At 38.6% G+C, this 12,681-nt stretch overlaps 2 protein-coding genes across 2 annotated transcripts in view; one reads left to right on the top strand and one right to left on the bottom strand.

The window, feature by feature from the left end:
• The window catches only part of LOC123986037 (endothelin-converting enzyme-like 1), a 38,892-nt gene extending 35,820 nt beyond the window's left edge, over positions 1-3,072 (top strand). The window contains exons 12-14 of the mRNA XM_046074092.1: positions 856-892; positions 1,219-1,295; positions 1,545-3,072. Coding sequence (XP_045930048.1) covers positions 856-892; positions 1,219-1,295; positions 1,545-1,644 — 214 coding nt within the window. The 3' untranslated portion in view covers positions 1,645-3,072. The remainder of the gene's footprint in view (positions 1-855; positions 893-1,218; positions 1,296-1,544) is intronic.
• A 2,275-nt stretch (positions 3,073-5,347) lies between these two features.
• LOC123986035 (coiled-coil domain-containing protein 150-like) overlaps positions 5,348-12,681 on the bottom strand; it is a 10,701-nt gene continuing 3,367 nt past the window's right edge. Inside the window, 11 exon segments of the mRNA XM_046074089.1 lie at positions 5,348-5,476; positions 5,555-5,725; positions 6,193-6,319; positions 6,429-6,568; positions 9,129-9,201; positions 9,318-9,403; positions 9,525-9,593; positions 9,707-9,884; positions 10,923-11,047; positions 11,136-11,231; positions 11,573-11,712. Of these exon segments, the coding sequence (XP_045930045.1) occupies positions 5,348-5,476; positions 5,555-5,725; positions 6,193-6,319; positions 6,429-6,568; positions 9,129-9,201; positions 9,318-9,403; positions 9,525-9,593; positions 9,707-9,884; positions 10,923-11,047; positions 11,136-11,231; positions 11,573-11,712 (1,334 nt within the window).

The following is a 12,681-nucleotide window of genomic DNA, read 5'->3' as shown; positions in this document are numbered from 1 at the left end:
GGTGTTTTTCTGCACATGGGACAGGGCGACTGCACTGTATTAAGGAGAGGATGACCGGGGCCATGTATTGCGAGATTTTGGGGAACAACCTCCTTCCCTCAGTTAGAGCATTGAAGATGGGTCGAGGCCGGGTCTTCCAACATGACAATGACCCGAAGCACACAGCCAGGATAACCAAGGAGTGGCTCTGTAAGAAGCATATCAAGGTTCTGGTGTGGCCTAGCCAGTCTCCAGACCTAAACCCAATAGAGAATCTTTGGAGGGAGCTCAAACTCCGTGTTTCTCAGCGACAGCCCAGAAACCTGACTGATCTAGAGAAGATCTGTGTGGAGGAGTGGGCCAAAATCCCTCCTGCAGTGTGTGCAAACCTGGTGAAAAACTACAGGAAACGTTTGACCGCTGTAATTGCAAACAAAGGCTACTGTACCAAATGTTCAAATACTTATTTGCAGCTGTATCATACAAATAAATAGTGAAAAAATCATACATTGTGATTTCTGGATTATTTTTTTTTTAGATTATGTCTCTCACAGTGGACATGCACCTACGATGACAATTTCAGACCCCTCCATGATTTCTAAGTGGGAGAACTTGCAAAATAGCAGGGTGTTCAAATACTTATTTTCCTCACTGTATACAGTTACATAGTTTAGTTTTAGTAGTTTATTATTTTCCTATTATTATCTGATTAATGGGTTAGAAATGGGAGGGTTATACTACACAATTGTGTCTTTTGGTACTTTTCTTTAGTCTTTGCTTTTTGTGAAATATTCGATAATTGTACCTCGTTGGGACTTGATGGTCATTTAAATGAGACCATCTGAGAAGGTTAGACAGGAAATCACTCCTTGGTAGGGTCAGAATCATCACAAGGGGCTCCAACTGTTCTTTTGTAAGGAGGCTGCCAAAAAGATTGGGAACTAGTGATTTGATGTTGAAACAATACATTTTATTTGTTGTTAAGTTTATCTGTTTTTATGTGAAATCTTATCTAAGATCTACTAAGTATCTACTAACTATAGCTCAAATGTAGTGCAGTAAAAAGTACAGCATTTGCCTCTGAGTTTAAGTATTAAGTATCACAAAGTACCCAAATACACTACAAGTACCTTATAATTGTAAATGAGTAAATGTACTGTTACTTACCAACAGTAGTGTGCTGCTTTGGCCAAAGTGTATCCAGGTTGGGTCACTGTTGTGTTAATGTTGTCTTTTCAGAACTGGTGTATGAAGAGAAGATCTCAGTCCATCTACTTGCAGCTGCTGACTGACAAACATGCACCAGAGCACTACAGGTACAGTACAGTAGTAGTATACACACTCACATAAAAGCACCCACCAACCACAGATTTGTCAGGATGTTACACCTTTGCACAAAGATTTCAACTGTAGAATTATCTTCTATTCCATTATGCAATAAAAAGTACACTACACTTGAATTACTGCATGCAGTTGCACAAAATATGATACACGCATACGCAGGCACAAATGTTTTATGATTTCCACATCACTATTGGATGTTCCCGTGTTTCCTCCCCCTGCAGAGTTATTGGCAGTGTTTCCCAGTTTGATGAGTTTTCCCGTGTTTTCCACTGTCCGAAGGGTTCCCCAATGAACCCTGTGGACAAATGCTCCGTATGGTGACCTCTCCGCCCGGCTGTTGACCATGGGATGAACTTCATCTTCACAGCTCCCACCAACACACACAACCTGTCCTACATCCCACATTCATCAGAGCCAACATGATGATAGCATAAAGCCTATTCTTGCCTATAAAGGATACAGAAAGGAGATGTATCTTTTCAACATCATCAGTACACGTTTTCAATTCAAGTTTCAAGTTTATACAATTGTCCATTGTCTGTACTAACCAGCCTAAAGCAGGGGTCACATGACCACTGATCATGTACATATATATCATTTGATTATATATTTTTCTATGTTTACATTTATTTCAAAATCATCTATTTTTCTATTTTAGCACATATATCACATACATTATGCGTAGGATTCATAAGCTCTTTGTTTTTTAATTAAGCAACACATTTCCTCAATTGTTTCTGTTCTTTGTAGCATCAACTAGAAAAACTTAAGCATATCAGAAGATCGGCAGCAACAATGCTTTCAGTCCCAAATGAAACTAGACAAGGACCAATTTAATCAATAGCATCCTTGTGCCTGGCAAAATGTTGGTGTTTTTTTTGAGTTGGGATTGGAGTTTGATTTGTGTCGCAATGCCGCGCTCTTGTGGCTGCAGAGAGAAATGGTCATTGTTCTACCACCATAACTGTTGTATTGTTTGCCTGCATTGGTCTCTTGTTACTGTGAGTGTTTGTACGGTTTTTAAGATTTGTCAACTTTTTTAGAAAAAGAAAGGGGACTGGATGTTTTTCTCAGGATTTGTAGCAAAGTGCAGTGACAAATGGAGGATCTCTGTGTCTCTATCTACATTCAACTCTTCAGCCTACAGTACAATCACAAAGGAGATGGTACTCTTATCAAAGGAAAGAAAAAAGAAGAGAAGAATGATTTTCCTCACTGGAATTCACAGCATGGGAAACAACTCGATCCTATCAGATGAGCTGATTTGAGAGTCAGAAGAACCGCTGCTATTGGATTATTCAGATCTCTGTGTTTCTGATGAACTGTGAAGAATGATCTTCAACTCGGCATTCAAGTGAGAGGGAGAGTGGTCACATCATATATTCACAGTTCAACTTACCAAATACATAAGAAAGTGCAACTATGGTAAATGGAGAATCATACATTTGTACGCAGTGTTATTTAAAAAATATTACTTTTGTATAAAGAAAAAAAAATAAGAATCTTTGTACAGTGGAAAAGTATCAGATGAATCAGATGTTATGGTTGTACAGTTTGTTTTGATGAGACTGCATGTTTCCTCTCTGAACATCAATAAATTCTGATCAATATATATGGAAGACATCACACGCACGCGCGTTCGCACACACACACGTCAGACTCTACAGCTGCTATTCCACATGTGGCTGCTATCTCTTCCTCTCTGTTGGTCACTGTTTAATGTTTGAATAAATACAAAGGATCACTGTGTCATGTTGCTTTTAAAAGTACAGTATGTCCCTCTGAAATATGGAGAAGTAGAAGTTTAAAGTAGCATAAAATTTAAATACTCAAGTAAACTAAAAGCACCTCAGATTTGTACTTAAGTACAGTACTTGAGTAAATGTACTTGTGTACTCAGTGTGATTGTGTTATCAGCTGTGTTCTCACAGGCATGTATCCTCCTGCGATGCTTGCAGGAGGTCTACATTTACAATACAAAATCAACAAACCAGAGGGGTTTCAATTTGCCAAACTGAAACACCGTGTTTTTACCAAGGTTCCTCTTTACTGCTGCATTGTAAACAGGAATTGGTTTGTACCATGGGCTGCACTTCCTCATGCTTTGAAGGAGATGGTAAGGTGAGCGGTATTCAGTTGGTTGCAATCTGCAACCTCACCATTGGATACCACTAAATCCTACACAAGACACTTCACGTGTTATCACAATGCCTTTTTTCTATTTCACGTCATTCCACGTTATTTAGTCTTAATTGAATTATATTGTGAAAATACCAACAAAATAATCCGCTGACCGTAACATGACTGCCATGTATGTTGTAGTTGGGTACTACAGATGCTGCCGAAGCTCTGAAGCTTGACTCCGGTGAAGTGCACTGTTTCCGTACATTGTATTAAATGAAGAACATGACGAGACTGATGACGTCAAACACTTTAAATGTCACTGGTGCTTCAAAAAGCGCTTCAGTTTGACGGTTTAGAAGGTTTTACAGCTAAACTCTGTGACTGGCACATAAAGATAAGGATAACAGAGAAATATGGCAATGAACATTAGAAAGACATAATGAAGTATGAGGACATTTCCTGCTGATACCAAGTAATAATGTAATAAAACTAAAGTAATAGGCCAAAATTGAATATCAATCTCCAATCACATCACGTTGCGACTTAAAAGCTGTCACATTAATATGAAACAGGAAATTTAAAAAGGTGCCCACAGTGGCACTAAAAGCTTCATTCATGTTTTGTGTCAGCAAAATTATTTTATCTATCTTTGGACTTTAAGGAACTATTTTATTGTAAAATATTGCACACTTCTGAACAAAGGTATACAGGTTCACTAATAACATCTAGTATCCTGGACTTCTCCTGGAATATCCTTGGAAAACAAACTATACTGGACCTTCACGTGGTGTAGTACGCGGCAGGCTTTTGCATTGACTCCCCTGACCAGCCAGGCACAAGACAATGGATTTGGTCTGACCAACTGGTAACACTTGAACTTTGAAGATTCAAAATCTACGTAATTACTGCTCTTACAATAAAATCCTCAGACAACCATCACAATATTGACAAATTAGAAAAATGCCATCTTCCCAAACTCAGGTACTGCTGTTCCGTTACTTTGAACTCAGAAGAATCCAATTCTACCCATCTTTAAATAACTGTCTGGGTGTAAAGTGACAACTGTGGCCCCGAGGCAGATCGGTTTGTCTGCCAAAGGAGTCGTCTCCATACAGCTCTACAGACTAATCCTGTTTTAACAACCTCTTTAACCTGCCCGAGCGAATCACCGTGATTACAGCTGCAGTGTTAAACCAGATATAACACAGTGAGAATTTCTAACTAATGTCAGCTTTTACAAATTGTGTTTTTCAAGCTCGGTTAGTCTTTTCTACAAGCAAAAAAAATAAATGTCAGCTATTCAGAAAGTATAAAATGTGTTCTTTGCAGCTTGCTGACAATGCTTTCAATGTATAGTCTTAAAATGTAAGACCATGATCATTTTCTAAACCCACTGGTGGACATGAAATGCTTCATTTGAAGTCAAAACTGAAATGTGTCTCAGTTTAAACAAATCAACAGAATATATTATTCATTTTGATCACAAGTAAACAATATGAGTACGTTTGATTGAGAACATCAATAGCTACATTATGCAACTGAAAATATCCTCCCCTCATGCAAGGCATCAAAAGAGACACACATCCTTTTAGAGATCTGAGACTATCTAAATGTAACTGGAGATTTAAATATTAGAAAAGATAAAGACAAACTTGAAGGCTTATTCCTCCACACCAGGAGGTCTAACTATTGAGATTTACAAAATGCTAAATCTGCTTTAATGAGAAGCCACAGGGTTTCAGTGGCCTCAAGGAAGTGTATCATTTTATTTATTCAAAAAAAGTTCAAGCTTCACCTTGAACCAAAAGAAAGACAAAAAGAACGGAACTTAAAACAGACAAACTTGTGTTGACAAAACAATAATAGTTAAAGTAAAGATGGTAGGAAAAGGAGAAAAAGGTCAAGTGAAATGAGCTGAGAGTCCTTCCTTCATTGAGGAACTATTTGAACAAAATATAGTGTCTCCTCCAGAACTGTAATCTTGTTGGGTTGGAAAAGGCTGAAATTTCATTGTGATCATTAGGGGACACTGAAAGTCGTGTGCCATCATCAGTTGTGCTCCTTCAACATCTTTATTATTACTGTGTGCACCGTGAAGTAACATTACCTCAGCTTCATGAGAGTTGTCCTGTACACCTCTGCTCTTCTGCTGCTCTCTGATACAAGCTTTCTGTTTGGACACCTGTCTCTGCAGCTCAGACATCTGTTGACGGAGCTCCTGATTAGCCTTGGACAGGTCACCTGACCCGGTTGACGAGTCCTTAACTGTCATTTTTAGCTAGGCAAGGAAACAGGCAAAACAGGGTAAAAATGATAAACCTGGGGAAAAAAATACAAAAAGAGTGCTGGTACAATTCGATTCATTTGACATTGACGAATCAGTTGCTAATTCATTGTCAGAAAGGATGGACGATGTAAACAGAGTCTTGTGATGAGAAGCCTCCACTGTTTGTATACTGCATCAAAAGAAAACAGAACAGTCAGAGGTAAGGATTTTCAATAAGCATTATGCATATCCATACATATTTACACACTTATTAAGAAATTTCTCGGCAGCTTTTAACTGTTTTTGGCTGCTTCTCCTTTTACTATTTGGAGGTCTTTCAACATCGGTCTGAGGCCCAGATACTGTTTAATCAGGGACTTCACGAGCTGTAATCATTCATGGTGGAAAATATTGTACCTGCACAGAATCTTCTAAAAAAAATCAATATAACAGAATGAAACACTTCTGCCATTTGGTACCTCTGACAGTTTTCGATGCAGTGTCTTCATGGAAGATTCATAGTCTCCTCTAGTTTGTTGCTTCACAGCGCCCAGCTCTTCACACAAATGACTAATCTTTGTCCAGGCCTCGCGGTGCTCTTCATCTCTGCAGTATAGGGTGACAGAATGCAAAGATTTCATTCAATACATTCGATATGAGATGTCTTGTTCACACACTGTCACCAAGCTGCTATCTCACAGTGTACCTCAGTCACATGGTGGCCTGGTACTGCTCTCTGGACTGCTCCAGTTTGCTGTGCAATTTGCTGTTGGTCAACACAACCTGCTCCAAACTCTGGGCTAGCCTCCTGTTGTTCGCTTTGGCTGCTTCTAAGGCCTCCTGCAAGGAGTCCAGCTGGAAGGTTTGCGCGCATGCACACACACACACACGTGTGTGTACAATATTAGTTTTATATCCAGTGAAGTCTGTAGATGATCCTGACTTGAAGTTTTGGCACTATTGGCCCAGCGGCTTCTGACAAGAGAACGATTTTGAGAAAATTGAGAATAAATGTAACATTGATGGAGCAGAAGACATTACAAAATGCTGAGCATTTGGGTGGAATCTGCAACCCACCTGCCAGTTTTGGTGACTTTTGGTCTGACAGTTTTCGCTGCATAAACACTTTTGGCGGAGAACATACACAATAGGGCCCCCAATTATACAAACATGCTTATGTAACAGAATTAAACCACCGGGTGGACCCATGGCAAACATAGGGTGTGGGGCCCTATTGACCACACACTGTCAACTCTGAGTTCCCATAAGGTACACAGCAAAATATTCATGGCACCTTTATTATATTTTGCCTAGAGCTCAGTACTCCTAGGCTACAATGCTACATGCCCCAAGTTTGTTGTAATTTAATTAATCGGAAAAGTATTTAGGAATATAAGCCATGTAAGCACAACATTAACTGAAGGTCTTTAAAACCACAATTTGTTGAGGGCCTCTCAGGGCTTCAACAAAATCCTAATGCAGGACCTGCCTTAGAGGACTAGTTCAACATTTTTGTCTTATTCGACTTCTTGCTGAGAGGTAAATCAGAAGACTAGAAGAGGGAAAATATGAAGCTACAGCTGGTAGCTGGTTAGCTTAGCTTAGCTTAGCTTAGCATAAAGAGGGGGAAACAGTTAGCCTGGCTTTGTCCAAAGGAAACAAAATGTGCCACAACACATTATATTTAGTTGGTTTAATTGATAGAAAAGCTTCAGTGCAAAAACAACATGTTGTGTTTTTATAAGGGGTTATGGGCAAGACAATTCTTACAGTGCAGTGAATTACTGGAGTCTTACCTTCCAGGGAACCAGCGGAGACTACTGCCCAGCCAACGGATAGTCTGGCACACTGTACAGACCTGAGAGTGGTATTTATCTTCTCATCTTCTCTTGTGGTAAGCAAGTTAATAAGTGTGTTTCTGAAACCTTCGACCTATTCCTTTAAGGCCCTTTTTCTTTCAATTGATGTATTGCTTTGTTCACACATATTCCCAAACGCATTTGCAAGTAATTGAAAGAAACTGACATGTAGTGAGCCTCTGGCTTTCATCATTTCATTGCTGTGTTCTTTTAATTTTCCTACTCCTCCCTTTACGTTTCGCCTTTTTATTGCAACATCAAATGGCCCTAAAGTTGAACTATATCTAATTACCACTTACATAATTGCACAGCTACACCAACTGTGTCTCACACATTTTTGTTACAATTGCTGTTGAGTAAAATGTAGTTTCAGGCCTGTGAAAAGCAGAACTTCCTTTATTAAAAGGTAGAGTTAAAAGAGTACCAATTCTATAGAATACTTTTGCATTATAATGTATCCGTAAGAAAAAATATTTTCAGCCTTAATATGTATCATATTAAGGATATGCTAAGGATTACATATTACAGTTTTTTAGTTCAGTTGCCATTGGAGCATGCATTTACAACTAAAAGTCTGACAGAATGTACTTTCAATTGCTGATGAAGTAAAGCAATCCAGACATACATCTGGTATGGGAGGGCAGGATGTTTTCAAGGGTTTGACTGACAACGCCTCCTGCAGGACCACAGGCCTCCAGCTCACTGACCTACTGCACAAGACAAGGTTTCTGCTGGACAAGTTTATTTACAAGAACACTTGATAAGCGGATGTACCAGTGTGTGTGGCCTTTTGTAAGAAAGGAAATATAGACTTGTGTATCAAAGCTTTCTCGCCTATTAGGAGTATATTAAATCTTTGATGGCAAAAGTATTATTTGTTGCATTGTTTCTTCTAAACCGTAAGAAGGGTTTCATTTTTGGATTATCACATAAAAGTAAATATTAGCTTCCTCTTCTACCAACGTAACATCTGAGTGAGCAATCCCAGAAACTTTTATGAATAAAATTGATCACAATTAAGAATAATACGCTGTTCAAACTATAGTCTCGGAAGATTAACTAAGACACACTCCAAATTGAAGAGTGTTTATTGCAATTAAGTTCATACCTAAATAACATTTTACATACATTTTAAATACAGAAGTTCTTAGAGGAGCTGTGGCAGTGAGTTGTGTTTGTACCATTCATGGAAAAACACAAAAACACCTTCGTGATATTTCATTAAGGCAGATTTCAACAAAAAAGGGTAGTATCTATGCATGCAATCATTATAAATTACATAAGCATCATGTGGCTCATGGATTAATTTACTTTTTTACTGTTGAAGACAAGCACAACTCCAAATAAATGCCTATGTTGCTCCATAGCTATCCACCATATTAACTTTAATTATTAACTTTATGAGGAGATAATATGTACAGCTTCATAATATGTGCAGCTTGTTTCTGCTGCACATAAGTGCTAATGTTAACTGTTAATGCAGGTTTAAAATTTTTAAATACAGTCTACGGTTTAAACCTATTTAGCCACGCATTGAGTTAGTGTGTGTGTTGTACCTTAAGTTTGTTCTTGTTTTTGTCAGTTAGGTCCTTCAGCATCTGGTCCACCTGTTGCACTGCATGCTGCATACAACCGCAAAAACACACACACACACAGACACAAAAATACCGTATGTATGTATGTGTAGATGACAGATGAAGTGCTGATTGTAACGATGACAATAACGTGACCTTTTTCTCAACTGTTGCTCTAAAGCAGCCAACTTTCCCATGAGCATATTGTTCTCCTCTTGAAGGCTCTGTAAGGCCAAGCTCAGAGATCCCACCTCCCGCTGCCAATCACATGTTCACAAGCCACCGACATAGACAGAGGTTAGTAATGTGACTAACAGATGAATGTATAAGATGTATAAGGTATTATATGAGGTAAAGTAGTATTTGGGCCAATCCTACCTTGGCCTCGCTAAGTAGGGTCTCCAAACCTCTGCTCTCATGCTCCAACTTAGTGACAACAAGACATAACTTATGTACAGCAAGAGAAGAGACATGGACACATAAACAGGGATTTTTTACTTACTTATTGGTACAATAGCACACGTCATGCAAAAAACTTTAATTCATGTGTTGAATATAACCTCATTTTTTGAACTCTCCAGGTTATTCCTCATTGCCTCCTCCTCTTTTTTGGCCACGCTCAGCTGCCTCCGTAGCCTATCAATGGTTCCCTCCAGTAGTTCCCTCTGAGTGACCGCTGTTTCTTTTGCAGTGGAGGAGCTCTGCAGCAGCTGTGCATGTTTGCCTTTAAGCTTCTCTCTAAAGGAAGATGGATTCTGTTTAGATCTAAAATCGACTTTTCTCAATTAGTTCTTTCAAATGAAATGACAATTTGACGTCCAAAATATATCTCATGTTTCAACATTAGACCATCAGAAGATAGTGAATCTCTCCACTGAATGCCAGACTTGCCATTATTTTAGGTGGTTTGGTTCGCAGTACAGTGAGACAGGTTTCATTAAATAATGGCATGAAGGCAGAGTTCAAAGTCAGAGGTGGGTTGCAGAGACTGAGTTTGGTTTTTAATAAAGGACAAATATTTCAGTCTGAAACTTTGTTATCACTATATTGATGATATGATTCCAGTGAATAAACATTGTTGAACTGATTAATAAAGGATTATCATAGGCGGATTGGCTAAACAGTACTTGATTACTATGTAAAGATGAATTCTTACAGAGTATAGTATAGTATAGTTTGTTTCACCTGGCATTTTAGATCTGAAGCTTCTCTATGAGCTGTAGGTGAAGCTCACTCACCGGATCGCGATTAGCTAGTCAATTCTCCAATCTGTTGGAAGTGAAAGGCACAATGGACAAGCTGGGGGAAAATCTCGTACTGTGCTAGTTATTGTTTTCTCATTGCATCGTCCCAGTCAACATGTGAAATCTGGAATTGCCTTAAAACCTATTTTGAGGTTACAATGACCTTTGATTTTTGAGCCCAAAGAGCACAACAACTTGAGAAATTCAATATTAATCAGACTGATGCAGATGTCATGCTGTTTCAGTGAAGTTTCACAGAATTACATCAACATTCCTCCTCAATCAGACTGGATTGTGCCACACAAAACCTTACTTAGGTGTGTCTCACTATAAAAAATAGTATTTTGAACACTTATATAGCGTATGTCACTTGTTAATTTTTACTGCTATCAATATCATGATTACCCAAATAAGATGTGAAAAATAGCATCAGCACACCCAGTTAGTGACAATCATGGTAATTTACCACATTTACAAAATAATATTGTTATTTGAACATGTGAGGTTTGAGTGTTGAGCATAAGAGACCCACAGCTCCAGCTGCAGGCTAACTTTATCTGTTAGCACCACCTGCAGCTCAGTCTGGTTGTTGCGTCTGGCTGCCTCCAGCAGCAGGTCTTGCTCCTGCAGTTGCTTTACCACAGGACTGCTCTCTGCCTGAAAGATGAAGAGAGATGAAAGAGTCATGCTGTGTTTGGTTTTGTGTGAGTGTGTGTGTGTGTGTGTGTGTGCGCGCGCACAACACTTTTAACCTGGCCTGCTGCTTTTCATTCTCCACTGTGGGTGACTGCAGGGCAGAAGTGAACTGGGAATACTGACTTTGCAGCTGCCTGCTCAGGGTCTGTTTGCAATATAAACATGAGACATCATAACTGATGTTGTCGGAAGGGCACCTAAAGTTTGAAATCTTTAAAAGAAAAAACAAAAAAACACAGTTGTTATAATTATATTTGAACAAATGAACTCTTAAAGATATTTTAAAGTGTTTATTGTTAGATTTTAATTGAATATTAATATTATTTTCATTTGAATAACATCTTCTGTATAATTTAAAAACTTGTTATTTTTGGTTACTTTAAATAATTCATATTTTAACAATTCTGTCATATTTCAAAGCTCAGAAAAATTACTGTAACTTTCAAGTTATTTGACTTATCCATGGTTGTGGTCAAAAATGGTTGGATGGCTTAAAAAACCAGATGAAGAAAGAAATAATTCTGTAAGGCTCCAGACCTGGACTCTGTCAGCTGAAGCTCTCAGCTCTCTGCCTTCCTTCAGCAGTTTACTGTTTTCTGTCTGCTGCCTCTGAAGGGCCAGATAACACAACACACACATGCAATATTCACCAACAGAAATACAGCATAATAAAATCCATCACAGATCATACATTTTTACAGATTAGAATTTATTGCGGATGTGTTTTATTCACTGATTGTCTCTCTCTACTTACTTTCAGTTCAGTTTTCAACTCACACACAATATATTATAAATTTTTTTGTACAGATGAAACAAATAAAAATGGACATGTTATTAGCTAGCTTTAGAGGTGTTTGTAGGCTTTGGACAGAGTATTTAAACAAAAGAGTTAAATTTTAGCTTTGGTTTGTCTCTCTGACTTGCTAACAGCGTGTAAACTGAAGCTCTCAGTGTTGCTGCTCTTGTAAAAATGCTACACGTTGTTCTGTTGCTGTGTGCGTCGGCAGAGTCTATTCATCCACTGCACATAACATGTTACGCAACCAACCAGCATCATCTAGAAACGCTACAGACTCCTCTGTATTTACAGTGGGGGAAATAAGTATTTGACCCCTTGCTGATTTTGCAGGTTTGCCCACTTACAAAGAATGCAACAATCTACAATTTTAATCATATGTACATTCTAACAGTGAAAGACAGAATCCCAAAGAAAATTCCAGAAAATCACATCATATGAATTTATAAAAATTGATAACCATCTGATGAGGAAAAACAAGTATTTGACCCCCTGGACAAACAGCATGTTAATATTTTGTAGAAAAGCCATTATTGGCCAGCACAGATGTCAAACGGTTTTTATAGTTGGTGACAAGGTTTGTGCACATTTCGGCAGGGATGTTGGCCCACTCCTCCCTGCAGACAGCCTCCAAATCATTCAGGTTCCGAGGTTGTCGCCTGGCAACTCGAATTTTAAGCTCCCTCCAAAGATTTTCAATCGGATTCAGGTCTGGAGACTGGCTAGGCCACTCCAGAACCTTGATGTGCTTCTTCTTCAGCCACTCTTTTGTTGCTTTGGCGGTGTGCTTAGGGTCGTT

Source organism: Micropterus dolomieu, linkage group LG17 (assembly GCF_021292245.1).
Source record: "Micropterus dolomieu isolate WLL.071019.BEF.003 ecotype Adirondacks linkage group LG17, ASM2129224v1, whole genome shotgun sequence".
Classification (NCBI taxonomy): Eukaryota; Metazoa; Chordata; class Actinopteri; order Centrarchiformes; family Centrarchidae; genus Micropterus; species Micropterus dolomieu.
Note: the sequence above shows the minus strand (reverse complement) of the source record. Positions and strands in the feature narration are given on the sequence as shown.